At 47.1% G+C, this 19404-nt stretch overlaps 1 protein-coding gene across 1 annotated transcript in view; it reads right to left on the reverse strand.

The window, feature by feature from the left end:
• Positions 1–19404, reverse strand: part of LOC122817219 (sodium-dependent lysophosphatidylcholine symporter 1-like) — a 985499-nt gene that overhangs the window by 490031 nt on the left and 476064 nt on the right. Inside the window, exon 6 of the mRNA XM_044090437.1 lies at positions 11424–11572. Coding sequence (XP_043946372.1) covers positions 11424–11572 — 149 coding nt within the window. The remainder of the gene's footprint in view (positions 1–11423; positions 11573–19404) is intronic.

A 19404-nucleotide genomic window follows, 5' to 3' on the forward strand; every position in this document is an offset into this window, starting at 1 on the left:
CATGGATGCTGTATTCTTGGCTTTAGAGAGTGCGTTTGTACCTGTGTGGCCGTTATTACTGGAATGTGGCAATCTTCCGGTATTGAGATGGGCCATTTAGGGGTGAGTGGGGTGAAGTTGGCACTGAATCGATCTGCCAGGATATTGGCAATATCCTTCGGATCAGTATATTTAATGCCATTCTGTTTTAGCTCAGAGCAGATCTGAGCATTGCCATTTAGATTCTTGACATAATTATAGAATGCTTTGTGGTTGTCTTTGGAATCTTTGGCAATTTTATTTTCGTAACTAGCTTTGGAGGATTTTATGAGGCATCTCAGTTTCTTACTGAGGCTAGTAAGGGAGTTTTTTGCATCCTGGGATTTTCCTCTTTTCTGCAAAAGTTTCTTCCTTTTGTTGTAAAGTTTGTTTATGGCAGGGGACCACCAGACTGGCTTCCTTTTTTTGGATGAGAGCATTTTGGTTCTATTTGTAATGGCACGATTCATGCATGAGTGGATGTGCTCGTACAGTGCCATAGTGTAGGATTCAGCAGTTGAACTTTCAGTTCCCATCTGCATGGGTGTCATGAAGTTTGTCACTTCTGACTTGAGTAGTATGAAGTTGGCTTTGGAGAAGTTTTTTATGGTGGTTTCTTTACTGGGGGGTGGGGGGTGGGATGTGGATGTTAAGGGTGATTAGCTTATGGTCAGACCTGACTAACGAGGGGGTAACCATAGGTATGGAGCATTGATTTCCCATGTTGGTAATGACCAGGTCTAGGATATTGGAGCCCCTGGTGGGACTATGGATTAGTTGATCCAGGGCGTTGGAATTTATGAATTCCAAGAACCGTTGCAAAGGTGTTGGGACATGAGTAGTTTTCCCAGTTAATGGCAGGGTAGTTAAAATCACCCAGTATTAGGGTGTTTGGTTCTATCTTAATATTTTCCAGTATGTTTAGAAAGGTGTAGTGAGAATCTTGGGGTATGGTGGGGGATCTGTAGCAAGCTACAATTTGGATTGCAGTCTTACCTAGTGTTAGTTGCACTTGGAGAATTTCAGACACATTGTGTTGGCCAACTAGCCTGGTGGTGTGAATATCCTTGGTGAATATTGACACTCCTCCACCTTTAGTGTTTCGGTCCTGGTTTGGTGGCCGAAAAGTGTGGTAAGAGTTGTAGCCTGGTATTCCAGGGGTGCTCTCTGGAGCCTTGAACCAGGTCTCAGTTACTGCACAGATATTGATGTTCTCCATTTTTAGGAGTGCCTCGAGAGAGTGTATTTTGAGGTTTAGACTTCTAGCATTGAGTAGCATTACCTTCAGATTTTGCATGCTTGTACCTGTTACGGTGGTGGTTTTGTCCTTTGAAGTTTGCCTAAAAAAGGCACTATAGGGGTGGCAAGAGCCTTAGCCAGTAACCTGAATCTTGATGGATGAGAAGGAGAGGCCCTTGTCCAGCATCTCAGTTAGAGGCCCTTGTCCAGCATCTCAGTTAAGTATTGCAGTATCCGAGGAATGTTTGGGACTAGAGGGTCCAGGCTGTGCACTTGGTTCCAGGCGCAGAATCTCTTCCATTTGTCCAAGTATGATTTCCTTGTGCTAGGCCTTCTGGCCTCCAGAATGACATCCATAACAGCTTTGGAGAGAGGCATGGCTTGTTTGACTAAGGAATTTTCCATGCAGCTAGATTTAAGGTCTTTAGCTGGCTGTGAATTATCTGATTGTTGTGCTGTGTCAGCAACTGTGGGATTTGTGGCAAAATCCATGGTGGTTCTTGTGCTAAGTTCTTTAAGATTGGGTACCAGTGCTGGCGTGGCCAGTCTGGTGCAATCAGGATCATCTTTGTCTCTTCTTGCCTGGCTTTTATGAGTACCTTTGGAAGAAGAGGTAAAGGAGGGAAAGCGTATACTTGCAGGTTTTTCCAGCTGAATGAGTGGGCATCCATTTTCCATGCTTGTGGATTGTAGCTCCTTGTGCAGAATCTCTGTAATGGGCAGTTTATTGGGGATGCAAACAGATCTATGTCCGGGCTCCACCATTTTTGTGTGATCATTCTGAATATTTGTGGGTTCAATTCCCATTCGTGGGGGTCCATGATGTTTCTGCTTAGGTCATCTGCCAGTGTGTTTTCTCTCCTGACAGGAATTGTGCTTGCAGATGAACTTGGTAGTCTAGAGCTGTGTTCCACAAGGTCATGGCTTGTCTGCAGAGGGGGTAGGAGTGTGTGCCCCCTTGCTTGTTTATGTACCACAAACTGTGGTGTTGTCCGTCTTTAGTAGTAGTTGTCCTGGATGCAGCAGGTCCTTGAAAGCTATAATTGCATTTTGTACAGCTAGCATCTCTTTTTGATTGATGTGGAGATGTCTTTGCTCTGTGGGCCACTCGCCCTGAATACATTTTCCTGCCATGTGTGCTCCCCAGGCGTAATCCGATACATCTGTTGTCAGTGTTTGCCTGGCTGTGGGTTGAGTAAAAGGCTGTCCCTTGTTGAGGTGACAAGCTTGAGCCCACCATCGAAACTCATGTTGAAGGCAAGGAATTAGTGGTATAACTGTTTCCAAATTTTGACAGTGTTGAGACCATACACTCTTTAGGTACCATTGTAGTTTCCTCATATGCAGTCTGGCATATGGAATTAATAGTATGCAAGATGCCATGTAGCCCAAGGCCTGCAGAATTTTTCTTGCAGGGAGTTGGGTCTTTGTTGCCATCAAATGAAAGTATTGAGTCAGTCGTCCTTGCTTGTCTGGCATGAGATAAGCCATCTGGGCCGTTGTGTTCAAGCTGGCACCCAGAAATATTATCTGTTGTGAAGGCACTAGTTTTGATTTCTTTTCATTTACTGTGTACCCCAGGCAACTTAATAACTTTTTTACGTATGCCAGATGCTTTAGAAGAGAGTGTCCTTGCTCTCTGCTTGAATCAGGCAGTCGTCCAGGTATGGATAAATCTGAATTCCTTTTTGCCTGCAAAATGCAATTACTGGTGTCAGGCACTTTGTGAAGACCCTGGGCACAGTAGATAAGCCAAAGGTCAGTGCAGAGAATTGATAGTGCATTGAACCAGCTAGAAATCTGAGGTATCTTCTGCAGTTTTGTCTGATAGGGACATGCAGGTATGCCTCCTTGAGGTCCAAAGTCACAAGCCAAGCTTCCTTGCCCAGCATGGGAAGAAGCTGCTGTAGTGTTAACATTTTGAATTTCGGAACATCCAGGTAAGTGTTTAGAGAAGATAGGTCCAGAATGGGTCTCCAGGCTTTGTCCTTTCTGGAAACCAAAAAGAGTCTTGAGTAAAATTCTTGTCCTTGCTCCTGTGGTGGTACCTTTTGAATAGCTCTCATGTCCATGAGTGCTGTAATTTGTTTTTGAGCCTCTGCCCATTGATTTGGTGGCATATTTGGCATTCCTTTTAACCTTGGCAGAGTGTGAAAGTGGAACCTGTAACCTTGAGATACAATGTTGAGAATCCATTTGTCTTTGGTGATGCCATGCCAATTGAGATAGAAAAGTGCCAGTTTTCCTCCTAAGGGTGCTGCCAAGAGAGAGATGTTTGGCAGCTGTATGGAAAGTCATTGAGGCTGCTTTTTATAAGGTTGAGGCCTGTCTTCCCCTTCTTTCTGGCCTGGTGTACCCCATTGTCGAGGCCTATAAGGGCCTTGTGCCTGACCTCTACCTCTTGGATGTCTATATCTGCCCCTTTGAGGTCTGTCTGTGACTGGAAAGGACCAATTCTTTGTTGGCCAATTTCTGCTAAAACGAGGAGGCTGAACCTGTAATAAATCTTTCACCGTTTGCATACATTTTGCCTTATCCTCCATCTTCTTTAATACCTCCTCTGCCTTAACTCCAAACAACACATCCCGCTGCAAAGGTGCATCCAATAATTTGGCCTTAACATGATCTGGTAACGTATGTTCTTTTAACCAAGCATGCCTTCTAATGACAGAGCCTGTAACTGCTGCTCTACAGGAGGCCTCTAAGGAATCAAACCCACATTGCAAAGTATGTTTTCCCACTTGTTCAACTGCATGCAATAAATCCTGCATTTCTTTAAAATTAGGAGGATCTGAATCTGGAAGCATCTTTTATTTCAACTGAGACATCAAAAATTGCTGATATTTTAGCATGTGAAATTGGCAATTCAAGGCTCTCATTGCTAGAGTTGCAGACATATATACTTTCTTTCCCCATCTGTCTAATGCTCTGGAATCTCTGTCAGAGGGAACTGGATTTTTTGCTGATGAGGCCTTAATCCCTTTGGGTCCCTGAGAAACAGTTTCAGGGCCAGCAACAGGGCTTTTGTACAGAAATTTGTGAGAGTCAGGGACTCTGTAATATCTATCAGGTTTAACTGGGGCTGGGGGTAAGGAGTCAGGGTTTAAGCTGGATTCAGTGTACACATCATCCACAGTATCTAACACTGGTGGAATAGCAAGGGGTCTGTGTTGAGGCAATAAAAGGAAGTCTCTCAGCCTTTTCTTGGATTCTGAGTAATCCTGGCCTTCCCACTGGAAATGCTCCCTCATGGTATGTAAGGTTTCCCCAAAGGAGTAGTCCTCAGGCGGAGTGGCTGATGGAATTGATTCCTCAGCATCAGAATCCTCATAAGGGGGTAAAGAATATCCTAGGTCAGAGGATGAATCTGAGGAAATGGACACTTGGTCAGAAGATTCATAGTCTGCATCCTGTCTGGGCCTTTTATCAGGAGAGGGATGGGACCCCCTGATCAGGGTGATTAGGTCTTCGGCCATTTTTAGCATTTGTTTCTTAGGCATGGAAGCCTGTCCTGCAGAATGCTGTGTCTGTTTCTTTGTTTTTAAGGGGGGCTTAGACTTGGCAGAGGGTTTAATGGTTAACTGGGTAGGTCTGAAAACACCCTCTGAAGCTGTGGATTGCGCAGCTACTTTGGTTCCCTCTGAAGGGTTAGTTTCGTTAAGCTGAAAACCTAGAACGTCCAAAGGCCCAGCCAGCTCCACATGGGAGTCGGAGGCTGTCTGTGGTTCTGTGGAAGCGGTCGTCAGGGGCTGCGTAGGCACCTCGCTGAAAACCGGAGAACCGGTGACCGGCCTAGAAGAGGCCTCGTCGTCAGTTTTGGGCCTCGGATGCCTGTCCTTGTCCCTGCGCTTTTTATGTAATCCGGTCGTCGGAAGTTCCGATGGCATGGTGTAATTGAATTTTCTGCCAAAATAATGTTGGGCAAAATCAAACCGACATTTAATAGTGCGCTTGTTAAACCTAGCACAAAACCGACAACCAGTGACATCGTGGTCTGGGCCTAGGCATGGAATACAATAGGAGTGGAAATCCTTATGAGGTATTTGCTTCCCACAAGAAATACAGTTATTAATTTTACTGACATCGGTCTGAGGCAAGAAAAAGTTTCCCCAAATGGGTACTTAGCTTTGTAGAAGACTTCGGTTTTGGATTCGGAATGAAAATTTCAGGAGTCGGCCGACCGGCACTTGTGAACTGCTTCTGCTTCGGGCACCACGCAGCAAGAAAGACTGAAGAAAATGGCATCGGCTGCATCTTATATACCCCTGTTGCACTGACGTCAGGGAGGAGGCGACAGCAACCGACGCCGGACCAAGACTTTGGAACTCAGGCCGACTGGGGAACCGCCTGATGGCAGGATAGCCCTAGTGTAATGACTGCAGTAGTGTAACACGATGAACATCTGCAGTACCAGATTTAGATCCCCTGGAGGCATGCAATCCTTAAAAGGAGGTCTGAGTAGAATTGTACCCCATAAGAAGGCTTTATATAACTTATGAGGAAAGAAATCCAATATGAAAATTAGAAATCGCAGCCAACTGGACTTTAACTGTTGAAGAACTGGCCCCTTCGTTGAACTGCAGCATCAAGACCTCTAGAACATCATGAATAGGGGCTGAAAAAGGGTCTACATGGTTTTGAAGTGCCCAGTATACAAATCGTTTCCATTTACTAGCATAGAGTTTCCTTGTAGATGGGTTAAGGGAAGATAAAACAATTTGGCGGACAGGGGATGAGAGCATTGCTTGTCTGGCTATTACTGGAATTGGAGAACCAAGCTGTCAGCTTGAGATTCGGAAGGTATGGATATATCATGCCTGTCAGGTGAGGCAAGAGATCTGGAACTAGGTCTAGAATCCAGGGTTGATGAATTAAATGAGACCATAGGAAAGTAAACCAAATCTGTTGAGGCCAGAAAGGGGCACTGAGAATGACTTTGCTCTTCAGTCTGGCAGCTCTCTGAAGGAACTCTGGAATCAGAGGGTCGGAGGATATGCATAAAGTAAACCAGGGGGCCAATCATGGAGAACAGTATCCCTCAGTGACTTCCCCTGTGGGGGGATTAGGGCAAAGTAGCTGTGTACTTGTTGTTCAAGGGAGATGCAAAGAGATCGCAGCAGGGCTGGCCCCAGTTGCACAAAATCAATTCCGCTACCTTCTGGTTGAGGGACCACTCGTGAGGTAACAAAATGCACCTGCTCAAATGTCTGCTAGCACGTTGGATTTCCCCAGAATGTGTGTTGCTAAGAAAAAGTGGTTGGAAGATACTGCCTGTTGCCACATCCTTACTGTTTCTTGACATAAGGGGGTATGATCTGGTCCCTCCTTGTTTGTTGGTGTACCAAACCACTGACATGCTGTCCATTTGCATCACAATCGCTCCTGATGGGACAGGATCCTGAATGGCTTGCAATGCTAAAAGCACTGCTCACAACTCTAGGATGCTAATATGCAAATTGGCCTCTTCGGGGGAATTATATGCTTGGACTGTCTTTCCCAAGTAAGCCCCCCCCCACCGCAGCTGGGTAGCATCTGTGGTCACTATGGCCTTGGGCTGAAAGGGGACAAATAAAGGGCCCTGTACAACTTGTTCTAACTGGATCCACCACATGCGATCCTTCTTGCATGTATTGGTGACTTGCATTTGAGTGTATAAAGGGAGATGAAGTATTGACCACTGAGATGCCAACATCCACTGAAGAATCCTCATGATATCTGGCCAAAAGAACTACAGTTATTGCTGTCACCATTGATCCCAACACTTGAAGAACCAGGCAAACCGAAACTCTGATACTGCAAATTATATTTTTTACTTGTGATCTTAAAGTTTGAACCCTGGAAAAAGGAAGGGAGGCCATCGCTGATTTTGTATTGAGTAGCACTTCTATGAATTCTAGACTTTGACTTGGTTCTAGATGAGATTTTTCATAACTGATGGTTATTCCTAGCAGTGCACAAGTCTGGATAACTTCTCTTGCCATAATAAGCTGATGCCTGGTCAGGCGGAAATGAGACAGTCATCGAAGTATGGAAAAACCCGTAATCCCTGCAGTCTCAAGTGAGCTGTTACTACTGCCATGCATTTGGTGAACACCCTCGGCATTGTGGTGAGACCAAAGGGAGCACTCTGAACTAGTAATGACTGGCTTCCAGCCAGAAGTGTAAGAATTTCCTGCATCATCTGTTCATCTTTACATGATACTATGCATCTTGGAGATCTATTGAGCACATCCAGTCGTCCTTTACCAAAAACAGAAGAATGGACTGAACCGTTGGTCTTTTGAACAGATTTGTTTAGGTTGCTGAGATCCAGAACTGGTCTCCAGTCCACTGTTTTCTTTGGCACTAAAAAGAATCTTAAGTAAATTCCAGATCCTTTCTGGTCTGGAGGGACCTCTTGGATGATTCTTTTTTCTAGTGGCTTTTGTATTTGAATTGCTGCTTGTTCCCTCTGACTGGGTGAAACATCAGGAACTTTTCTGGAATTGAGAGGAGGAAGGGAAAATGGTATTATATAACCTCTGAATATGATCCTCTGCACCCAAGTATCTTTTATTTCTAGCCAGGCTCTCTGATGCAGGGATAAATGACCCCTTATTGCCTCCAGAGTGGGACAATCGGGCCTCCTGTCAGGAGTGCTGGAAGAGTTTGCCAAAGAAAGATTCTCTGGACCATTGATGTTGCAGGCCTCCTCTGCTGTGAGGGCAGTGTCTACCATTTGAATTCCCCCTCTGCCCCTCGGAGAATACTCTCCATGTGTTGCCTGGAAAGATCCTTATGATTGTTTGAACTACATTTTTCCAATACCTTGATGATTCCTCAAAAAGGATCTTTGAGGGGTGGAAAAATGTACGCCCACAGCAGAAAGGTCTTTCCATCCTTCTCACACCTGGACAAAGTGTCTTTTACTTTAGGGCCAAAAAAGAGACATGCCATCAAAACAAGCATTGACGAACGTAGACTTAAAAGGCTCCACAAAAATCACACAACCTCATCCAGGTGAGTCTCCTAATGGATACACCTGAATCCACTGCCCTTGAGTTTCCTTCTGCTACATTAAAAATAAGTCTCATGGAAGACTTGGTATACTGATTGTCGGGATGCCAACTGTGAAGTGAAAGAAGCTCTTCCGAAACAGTTCCTGTGAGGGTATCTGAAAGTTCTTTAATCAGATCCCTCTGTACTCTGGTGAAATGTGCCAAACAGTTCAAAGACCTTAAGGCAAAGGTCAATGAAGCAGAGACATGCTTCCCAAATCTGTCCATCTCCCATGACTCCTTGCTGGGGGGATGAACAGAGGAACTTTTCTCTGTAAGTTCCTTTTTCAAATGGGCTCAATGGTACCAGGTTTCTTCCATGGCTGCCAAAAGACCAAATCAATGAGCTCTCCAGCAGGTGGAGTCACCTAGGAAGTAGACAGTCCGGTACCAAACTCCTCCAGGAGTAAAGATTCCTCCAACAAAGGGCTGCTGGGCTTCCAGCGACTCTTGGTTTCAGGATTTCGAGAATGTCTCCAAATCAGACATCATAAGGAGGTGACCATGGGGACCCGTCATCCTCATCAAAATCTGTATCCTTGGTGATAGATTCAGGGGAATCTAAATGCTTCCTCTTGCATGTCCTCTTCTTAGGGACCTCCTTAGTGGGATATACTGGAGAGGTATTAAAAGACGGTGGAATACCCAGATGGGAGTCCTGGGGTTGATACTGGCTGTCCGTCAGAAGAGGTTAGTTGAGACTCTTGGCACAGAGGTGGGATCGATATAGGTACAGGACCCGAGGGGATAGGCATCATTTGAATCATGGCTGCTGACAGGGCTCTCTCCAAAGTCCTAAAGGTAGACACTCCTGGAGAGGGACAGGAACCCGACTCCAAGAAAAGAGCTTTCTGATCCCCAGGTTTCCCTGCTCTGAGGAATCCCCCCCCCCCCCACCCCCACCAGAAGTCAGAGCTGAAATTACCACTGCCGAGGCTCCGTGGTGCAGAAAGGGCTCTGAAGCTCTTGGAATCGACTGAAACCCCCTCAGATCTGACAGGGCAGAATCTGTTCCGAGAGTTCTCTGGATCTCACTGAACTGAAGAGCTCAGAGCAATCCTCAGATCCTTGGACCCAAAGTCGACGGGCCTGGGCGATTCAGATCCAGGGGCTCCAAGACCATGGAATGAGTCAGAGGAGGAAAAGTCAGAGGTGGTGATGTGGATGTATGGGCTTCCTGACCTGATGGGGTAACAGCCAAGGTAAAGGCTGTTCGAGTCTGTGCTGAGAGGACCTGTCTTCACTACCCTCTCCACATCTTCTACAGTAAGGCTTCTAGAAGAATGAGAGGAATACACTAAAGGCAATTCTGGTCTGTACTAGAATAGAGAAGGTACTCTTGATGGGACTGGGTCCACCAATGGGGAGTTCCTTGTTCTAGGCAAAGGAATCATGTCCGAAAATTTTGTCTGATCTGAAGTCTTCAGATCCGAGGAATCCTTAACTTTTGGAGACTTCAGATCCGAAGAAACAGTCGGATCCGATAGTAAATTGTTAGCCTTTCTCTGATCTGAAGAAGTTGTATCTGAGAGTTTTGTTTTCTTCTTCTTTAACAGATCCAGTTATACAGTAGGATCCAAAGAAGGTCTTTTTAAAGATTTCTTTGAGGACTTGGAGGAAGCTGTTGAAGAGCTCGGAGAGGTGTGAGATACTTTTTTAGATGTGTCCTGGGAAATGGCGTCACCAAAAGAGGAGGGCAACAGCCCCTTCAAAATAAGTTTGTTTTTGCATTCAGTCAATGCCCTCGGGTTAAACGCATGAAATGTAGCACAATTCTCCTGTAGGTGAAGTGAACCAAGGAAATATACACAAAGGGTGTGCGAGTCAGAAGGGGGAATTTTCTGACCAGACTTCCCACATTTTTTAAAACCTGCCAAGGTTTTTTTCTTTTCTGCCATAGCAAAAGTAACAAGACAGAAAACTAATAATTAACAGATAATAACAAGTCAGCTAGCACAAGGCTAGAACAGATTTTTTTAAGGAAGAGGAGGAGGACGAAAAGGGATAAAAGGGAATTAAACTACCTACAAAGGTAGTACAAGAAACTACACTGCATAGAAGGGAAAGGGAGAGGAAGCCAGGGATAGTGACAATAGTATCAAGCGTACACTAGTACTAAGGAAGAAAAAAGATGACTGCAAATATAAAAATATACAGGAATAACAAAATAAAGCACTTAGCTAGTTCACTAGCTAGAAAGACAAATCACCACATCTTTCAACTAATGGTGGCAAACGAGAGCTGAGGTAATGGGGGTTGGTGCATTGTGGGTAAGGGACAGGCTCGAGAGTTCAAAGTTGCCATGAGCTTTTGCAGAAGCCGAGTTGGATCTGATGTCTCGGATCCGAACCCATCAGCTGAGAACAGAATGAAAACTGACGACATCAGATCATGAGGTTAGCAAATTATTAAATACTTATAATTTCAGTGAATGTAAACAAAAAAAAAAAAAAAAAAAGCAAGCTGTAACATTACCCCCCAACGGCAAAACAATACATTTGTGGCAAGAGTCAGTACACAGTTTACAAGCAAGCATAACAGATGCAGTTAAGTGCTCCATCTTGCCCTGAGCATCTTCCACTTTGGACTCCCAGCAGGAAAGCTTTAAGCTTATACTCACTTAAAAAGGTGGTACAGTAAGAGCTAGTTAAAAGAAATTCTATGTGCCTCTGTACACAGCACAGGTAACATAGAGGTCCTCTGTACACAACACAGGTAATGGAGAGGTGCCTCTGTACACAACACAGGTAACGCAGAGGTGCCTCTGTACACAACACAAGTAACACAGAGGAGTCTATATACATCACAAAGTTTAAAAGTCTCTGACATATTCAGGATAAAATTACCTCTGTTTCTTAATATTATCCAAATTCATGATTATCTACCAATTTTAGTTTTGCAATCATAAAATGGTTTACAGGATTAAGCGTATGACTGCTGAAAATCTTCATCCTAAAAGTCTGAGGTTTGATTCCCTCAGTTAGCATCTGCCTGCAGAGTGATTATAAGGAAGTCATTCAACAAGAATATGCTCCTTGGTTACCCCTGAAAAAAGGTTTGCGCCTAGTGAATTTAATCACTTAAATTAACAACATTACAAAACAAAAAAACAAAACTTCATGTACTGACCATGCTATGAAGCGTGTCCGCGTAAGTGCTGTTAATTTTGGTATTATTCATCAGACCACAGATGTGTTTAGTCTTGGCATGGTATCCTCCAACGATCTGTCCTTGAATTGCTGATCCAGCGAGTGTCCCCAAAACTTCAACACCCATTCCTAAGTTATACCATTGATTTAAAAAAAAAAAAAAAAGATAGTGAGAGAAATCTGAGTTTTCTATTTGTTACTGTGAATAATGCACACGTTCAAAAATTAGAAGTTATGTACTCACCATAACATTCCATCTGAGTAGGTGTCTTCATTTGTCTGCAACCTTTGGGATACGGATCCGAGCCGGCAACTTTTACCACAGCATAGATCCGAGCTCCTAGCTCCTTCCTTTATCCATAATCCCCTGCCAACCCTAACTGACCTCAGATCAAGTTTGCCTGATATAAGCAATGTAAAAGTGCCCCGGAAGGGGCTAATCCAAGACAGATCCTAAAGGTCAGGGGGAAGGTTGCAGACAAATGAAGATACCTACTCAGATGGAACGTTATGGTGAGTACATAACTTCTAAATCTGAAGTAGGAACTTCATTTGTCAGCAACCTTTGGGACAGAGTCCCCAGCTACCTGAATCCTGGGTGGCCTTTATGGAAGAACATTCCGGAGCACTGCAGAGCCAAAGGACGCCCTACCTCTGGAGACAACATCCAGTTTGTAATGGCTGATAAAGGTATGAGATGAGGCCCAAGTGGCTGCGGAACAAATATCATCTAAGGGGACCCTAGATTTAAAAGCGCCGAAGCAGCGACGGCCCTAGTAGAGTGAGCTCGAACTCCCTGAGGTGCAGGCCTTCCCGAACTCTGATAGGCTAAGAGGATACAATTAGCTATCCACCGTGATCGTGTAACCTTAGAAATTGACTTGCCTAAACTTGTTTTGGCAAAGGAGACAAACAACTGGTCAGATTGCCTATGACCAGCAGTTCGATGAGTATAAAAACGCAATTGTCTGTGCCATCCAAGGAATGCAGTTTATATTCTCCTTTGTTCTGGTAATGGGGAAAGAACACGGGAAGGTTAATAGATTGATTAATATTAGCTTCTGAAGACACCTTAGGCAGAAAGGACGGATTGATCCTGAGGTAAACTCTATCTTGATGGAAGGATAAATACGGCGACTTAACGCATAGAGCCTGAAGTTCAGAGACCCTTTTAGCTGAAGTAATGGCCACTAAGAAGGCCGTTTTCGAAGAGAGATATTTAAGATCAACCGTGGCCACCGGCTCGAAAGGGGGGCTAGTCAAGGCTTGGAGAACCAAAGACAAATCCCATGGGGGTACTACCTCCATGACTGGAGGCCTGAGAAGGAAAGTACCCTTGAGGAAAGCTTTACAAAGCTTAGCAGTCATCAGAGGGCCTGATTCATGCCCTACATAATAATGCGAAATCGCTGCCAGTTGTACCTTGACTGTAGAGCAGCTAGCCCCTTGATGAAAAAGAGTAGTTAAGAACTCCAAAACCGACGTGAGAGGCGCCGTGAAAGGATCCAAGTGATGGTGTTCCGCCCAGATTGAGAAACGTTTCCACTTGCTTCGGTAGACTCTTCTGGTGGAAGGTTTATGTGCTGCTACTAGGATTGCTTTGACTGGTGGGGAGATTCCGGGAGTCCTAATCAGGAGTGGAACTGGAGCAACCAAGCCGTCAGCTTGAGGTTGACCAGGTTGGGGGCCTGGAGACCCAGAGGGTGAGTAATGAGATCCGGGAGTGGATCCGGAATCCATGGTGGATGAATTAGGTGAGATCACAGGTACGGGAACCATGTATGACGAGGCCAGAATGGGGCAATGAGGATCATTTTGCTCCCCAGCCGACTGGCTTTCTGTAGGAGTTTCAGCATTATGGGCAACGGAGGATAAGCGTAAAGGAGACCGGGAGGCCAAGCATGTACTAGAGAGTCTCTCGGGGACTCCCCCTGAGGGGGAATTAGAGCGAAGTAACTGTTGCATTTGGTATTTGAAGGAGAGGCAAAAAGATCACAACAGGGTTGCCCCCATAGGGCAAATATTTGTTTCGCTACTAGAAGATTGAGAGACCATTCGTACGGAGTCAGGATCGAATGACTGAGCCTGTATGCTAGGATGTTGGACTGTCCCGGAATGTGCGTTGCAATAAGAAAGCGGTTGGTGGAAATCGCCCATTCCCACACTCTCATGGCCTCGCGACAAAGGGGATAAGACCTGGTTCCCCCCTGTTTGTTGATGTACCAGACAACTGACATGTTGTCCGTTTGTACTGCAATTGTCCCAATCGGTAGAAGGCTGTGAAGTGCCTGCAACGTCAAAAGCACCGCCCTCATCTCTAGGACATTGATATGCAAGGAGGTCTCTGTGTCGTTCCATGTGCCTTGGACCGTTCTGCCTGAATAGTGCCCCCCCCCCAGGCGAGAGGTGTCCGTGGTCACTGTGGCGACGGGGGAAGGCATCGAAAATGGTCATCCCGTGTGGAAACTCGGGGACCGGAGCCACCACATGAGCGACGTTCTGCAAGCCCTGCTTAGGGGAATAGGATGGGACAGGGGGTTGCGAGACAGGGACCATTGTACTTGGAGGGTCCATTGCAGTACCCTCATATTTAGGCGGGCTAGGGGTAGTAGAGGAATAGCTGCCGCCATGAGCCCTAGAGCCCTCAGGATCAGTTCCGCAGGTGGAGCAGGAAGGATGAGAATGGCCTTGACATGCAACCTCAGGTTCTGAAGCCGATCGGGAGTTAAGAAGGCAAGCATTATCCTGGAATCCAATCTGGCCCCTATAAAATCTATCACCTGTGAGGGGACTAGAGAAGATTTGGTCATGTTGATAGTTAACCCTAGACGTGAAGGAAGGTCGAGGAAGTAATCCCTGCCTGAACAGAGCAGATGCCTTGTTGGGGCGATGAGGAGCCAGTCGTCCAGGTACGGAAAGACCTGAATTCCCTGAAGCCTCAGGTGGGCCGCTATGACCGCCAAGACTTTGGTGAACACCCTGGGGGCTGAGGTGAGACTGAAGGGAAGGGCCCTGAACTGAAAGTGACCAGCTCCCAGCCGGAAGTGGAGGAACCTCCTGGAGCATCTGTCCACTAGGATGTGGTAGTACGCATCCTTGAGGTCTATTGAGCACATCCAATCGTTCTCCCGTAATAGGGGGAGAATAGATTGTAAGGTGACCATTTGGAACTTTTCTTTGGGTACTGCCAAGTTCAGGAGAGAGAGATCGAGAATGGGTCTCAAGTCACCGTCTTTTTTGGCACCAGAAAGAACCTGGAGTAAAACCCCGATCCGAACTGATCTGGGGGGACGGGTTGGATGGCTCTTTTTTGTAAAAGCTGCTGAATGTCTGTAGCAGCTGCCTCCCTCTGATTGGGTGGTACGTCGGGGGAGGCTTCTGATTTTGGGGGTTATAATAAAGAGAATTTGGTAACCTCTGGATATGATGCGAAGCACCCAGCGATCTGTTGTTATGGACTCCCACATTGCTAGGTGCTTCGAAAGACGCCCCCCGACTGCCTCCAGAGTGGAGCAGCCGGGCAACCCCTCAGGGGTTCTGCGTGGGCCTCTCAGAGAAGGGTTCTCTGGACCGAAAGTTTCTGGGACCCCCTCTGCCTCTTGGGTGGCGTCCTCCCTGTCCTCCTCTGCCATGAGAGGACTGGTTGTCCGGAGCAGACTGGGACTGATGCGATTTTCGGAACCACATCTTCTTCTGACACTTTTGGTTCTTAGAAAAGGACCTCTGGGGAGCAGAGAAGCGGACTCCGACGGCAGACAACGTCTTCCCGTCTTTCTCGCTCTGGACTAAGGTGTCGCGAACGGTTTTGCCAAAAAGTTCAGAACCATCAAAGGGGGCATTCGCGAATGATGCCTTAAAGGGTTCCGAGAAGTCACAGTGTCGGAGCCAGGCCTGACGCCGGATTACCAGGCCGGCTCCGCCGGCTCTAGCGGCTCCTTCAGTGGCGTGTGACAAGAGCCGCATAGAGGTGTTAGAAACTGAACATAGAGTAGACATTCGGGAGGAGTACAGATGCTTGTCTCCTTCCGACATGGACTCTGGGGGGGATGCAGCGTATTCTTTTATTAGATCTCGCTGCATCCGGATGACGTGTGCCATATAGTTCAGCGCTCTCATGGAGAAGGTTGCTGAACTAAAGACCCGCTTCCCCAGGCGGTCCATCACTCGAGAGTCCTTACTCGGAGGGTGGACCGCAGAGCTCTCCTGAGCCAGCTCTCTCTTGGTGGCTGCCGCCACCAACATGGCATCCACAGGGGGACCTCTGCTCCAGTGAGTTCTCTCAGCAGGGGGACTCAGGATCCTATCTGGGTGCTTGGGGATTGGCTCCACAGTGTCCGGCTCCTTCCAAGCCCTGGTGGAAATAAGGTCCACCAGGGGGTCGGGGGGGAGGGGACACCCAAGAGGTAGTTGGCCCTGCTTCGAACGCCTCTAGGAATACGAACTCATCGGAGGAAGCCTTGGGGGCAGACAACCCCCCCAATCCTGAGCATCTCCATGATGTCTCCAAAGGAGACATCCTCGGGGGGTGACCTTGGGGAGCCTTCCCCTTCATCTAAGTCTGTATCTTCGGTAAGGGACTCAGGGGAGTCCATGTGCCTCTTCTTACACTTGGCTTTGTGAGGGACCTCTTCGGGGGGGCTGTCCGAGGAAGACTCACCAGCAATATCACGTTCCGCAGGAACACCCAGAGACGTTGAAGCAGGCTGTCCCGAAGGCCGGGTGATGGGAGCCCGGACCAGCTGAGAGGGAGTGCAGGGAGGAGCCGAAGCCAGGACCGGGGGTCCGGATACACTCAACAGTGCCCTCTCCACCACTGCAAAAGCCGAGGGGGAGCTACTCTCAATAGGCTCCGGGAGTCTGCTCCTACTCGGATCTGAAGCGGGGACCGGATCCGGGGCTGAGACCCTCGGATCTGAAGGACCCGTGTGCTCCAACCGGGATGGAGCCGAAGTCACACAAAGTCCCTCGGATCCGAAGCTCCGCCCACGGCTCCGAGAGGTCGGATCCGACAAACTCGAGGGACCAGTCGGAGCCGAAGTAACTAGTACTGTCGGCTCCGACACCCCCCCCGGATCCGACGAGGCTCGGCTCCGAGTGCTCCGAACCCGGGAAGCAAGACGGAGAAGGAGCAATTGGGGCAAAAAATGGGGTCGAGCTCCCCCCCGGAGGGGGGGGGGAGGCAAGAGCACTCCCATCTGCAGCTGGACCTGGATGAACCTCCTCATCATCCGGTCCATGTCTGCATCTGACATACTAAATGTAGACCTCGACGAGGCCACCGAGGCAGACCTAGAGTGACGCCTCGATGACCTCGACGGGGACCGGGTTGCCTCCTCCCCAGGTCCCGGTGAAAAACAAGGGGACCGGAGCCGAGGAGGAGGCGATCCAGAAACCCCTGGATGGAGAAGCCCGCTTCGCGGGTGGGGCCAAGGAAGAGTCCTCGGCCCGCCGCTTATGGTGCTTCTCCTTCCTTTTGGTTTTTCCGGCCTCCCTCTCCTCCGGAGCCAAAACGTGAGGTTGAGTCCCGACTGGAGGAAGGGAGGCAGGGGTGGCTACTACCAAGGACTGGGTAGCGGCCACCGAAGAACCGGAGGTCGGAGCCAAGTCCGGGGACAAAAGGCCCACCAGAATCAGCTTCGATCTCCGGTCCTTAAGTGCCCTGGGGTTGAATGCTGCACAAATCGTGCATCCCGAGGAAAGATGTTCAACCCCAAGGCACCTAACGCACCGGGTGTGGCCATCCGCCGGTGAGAGCTTATGGCCACACTCGGTACATTTTGAAAAGATGGCTTTAGGGGCCTCCGACATATTGAACGTAAAACACACTCACTAGGCCCCTAACACACCACAAACACACACTACGGACCAGCGAGGGTAGGGAGGAAAAATTTTACAACAAAAAAAGATATTTAAGAGGGAACCTAAACAAACTCACACAATCACACAAGAAAGTACAAAAATTCTAAGATTTTTCTCACAAAAAACCTCCGAATTGCCAGGAGCTCAAAATCCAGCTTGTTGGCTTGAAGCGCGGCAAACTAGATCTGAGGTCAGTTAGGGTTGGCAGGGGATTATGGGTAAAGGGAGGAGCTAGGAGCTCAGATCTATGCTGTGGTAAAAGTTGCCGGCTCGGATCCGAGATCGGATCCGTATCCCAAAGGTTGCTGACAAATGAAGTTCCTACTTCAGATTGTGTTCATTACTTTCATTTGCAGAAACATCTCAAATGTGCTGACTTCTGAAGATGTCCATCTGCTGCCTACCACACACTCGGGCTGATAAATAATATGCACATCTGCTGAACTCTGCTGTCTGCTTCTCATTTAGATGCTCCTTCCCTAATGAAGTAAACTATCTTGCAGTATACATACATAGTCTGAAATGACAAAATCATTGCAACTAATATTAATGTAGTACATACTGGCTTAGACTGAAAATATAGTTCAGCTGTAATTTTATTTTCATAACTTCATCAGTGCTAATGTATTATTTAACACAAGGACTGTGATTAGCTAACTTACTGAGCAACTTGCCTTTTACACCATCCTTTGCTACTACATGCAGCTGTTCCTAACATATTTTTACATATGTTTAATGGGCTGCCACAGCATGATTCTTTGCTACTATATGCAGCTGTTCCTAACATATTTTTACATAGGTTCAAAGGTTCATACTAGGCTATCTGTCCTGGGGCATTTATAAGCCTAGCCCGATTGTGTTTGGCTAACGCCACCCCTTGATTTGAGTATATTGTGCCCTTTTTAAAGTTTAGTTTACTGTGCCTCTATCTAACAGTGACATGGAAGTAATCCCCGGGACAAACCTACGATCCCCCCATCCACTCATCAAGATTCTTCTTGAAGAGAGTCAGTGAGGTGCTCTGCCTAACATGAATTGGAATTCTATTCCAGAGCGAAGGGAGCCTCTGGGTTATGAATCTGTCCCGCCAGCATGTTCTATTTATTTCTGTGCTGAGGTTCAAGTCCCTCAAGCGCGTGGCTCTAAAGGATTTAGATTTACTGAGGTGGAGCATGTCCATTAATTCTGGGTTGGACATAGCTTTATATGTCGGGCATAGATCGCCTCAAAGTAGGCGGTATGCAACTGAGTAGAGCTGGAGTTTTTTTAACCGAGCAGCATATGGCATCTGTTTGAGTCCCTTGATCCTCCTGGTGAGATACTTTTGGGGTCTTTCCAATTGCTGCAGGTGTCCCAAAGGTACATCCCAAAGGGGGCATTGTATTCTATGATGGGCCTGATGAGGGATGAATAAAGGGGCACGATTACCTCTCTTGATCTAGATGTGAATCCTTTCATGATGAGGTGGGCTATGTAGAAGGTCTTTCTAACCACTTTGGCAATGTGGTTGTCAAAGGAGAGATTGCTATCAACTTGGGTCCCCAGATCCCTAATTACTTTCTCTGTACTTAATGGGTTACCACCTATGTGGTAATTTGTGGGCACATTGTTTTTGCCAAAGGGTATGACTATACACTTTTTGGCATTTAGCTTTAGACCATGGCTCTGGCACCAGTTATCCGTCTCTGTGAGACCTTTTTGAAGGATGTTTGTGTCAGCTGGAGAGTCGATTATGGCCCAGTTTGCAGTCATCTGCGAACTTGGTGAGCCATAGTCCTCCCACGTTGGCCTGTACCTCAGAAAAGTAAATACCGAACAAGAGAGGTCCCAGGACAGAACCTTGTGAGATGCCACTTGTGACCGGTTTCGAGTCTGACATGGCTCCAGCAACTCTCACTCTGTGGGTTCTGTCTTTGAGCCAGTTTGCGACCCATCTTGTGACATAGGGGTTTATATTTAAGCTGGATAGCTTATCTATGATGCCTGAGTGGGGTATTGTGTCAAATGCCTTTGCGAGGTCCAGATAGGCTGTGTGGACTACCTTCCCTTCATCTATGGCCTTGGTGACTGTTTCGAAGAAGTCGACCAGGTTCAAAAGGCAG

This window comes from Protopterus annectens, chromosome 12.part0 (assembly GCF_019279795.1).
Source record: "Protopterus annectens isolate FY-2018-M chromosome 12.part0, PAN1.0, whole genome shotgun sequence".
Classification (NCBI taxonomy): Eukaryota; Metazoa; Chordata; order Ceratodontiformes; family Protopteridae; genus Protopterus; species Protopterus annectens.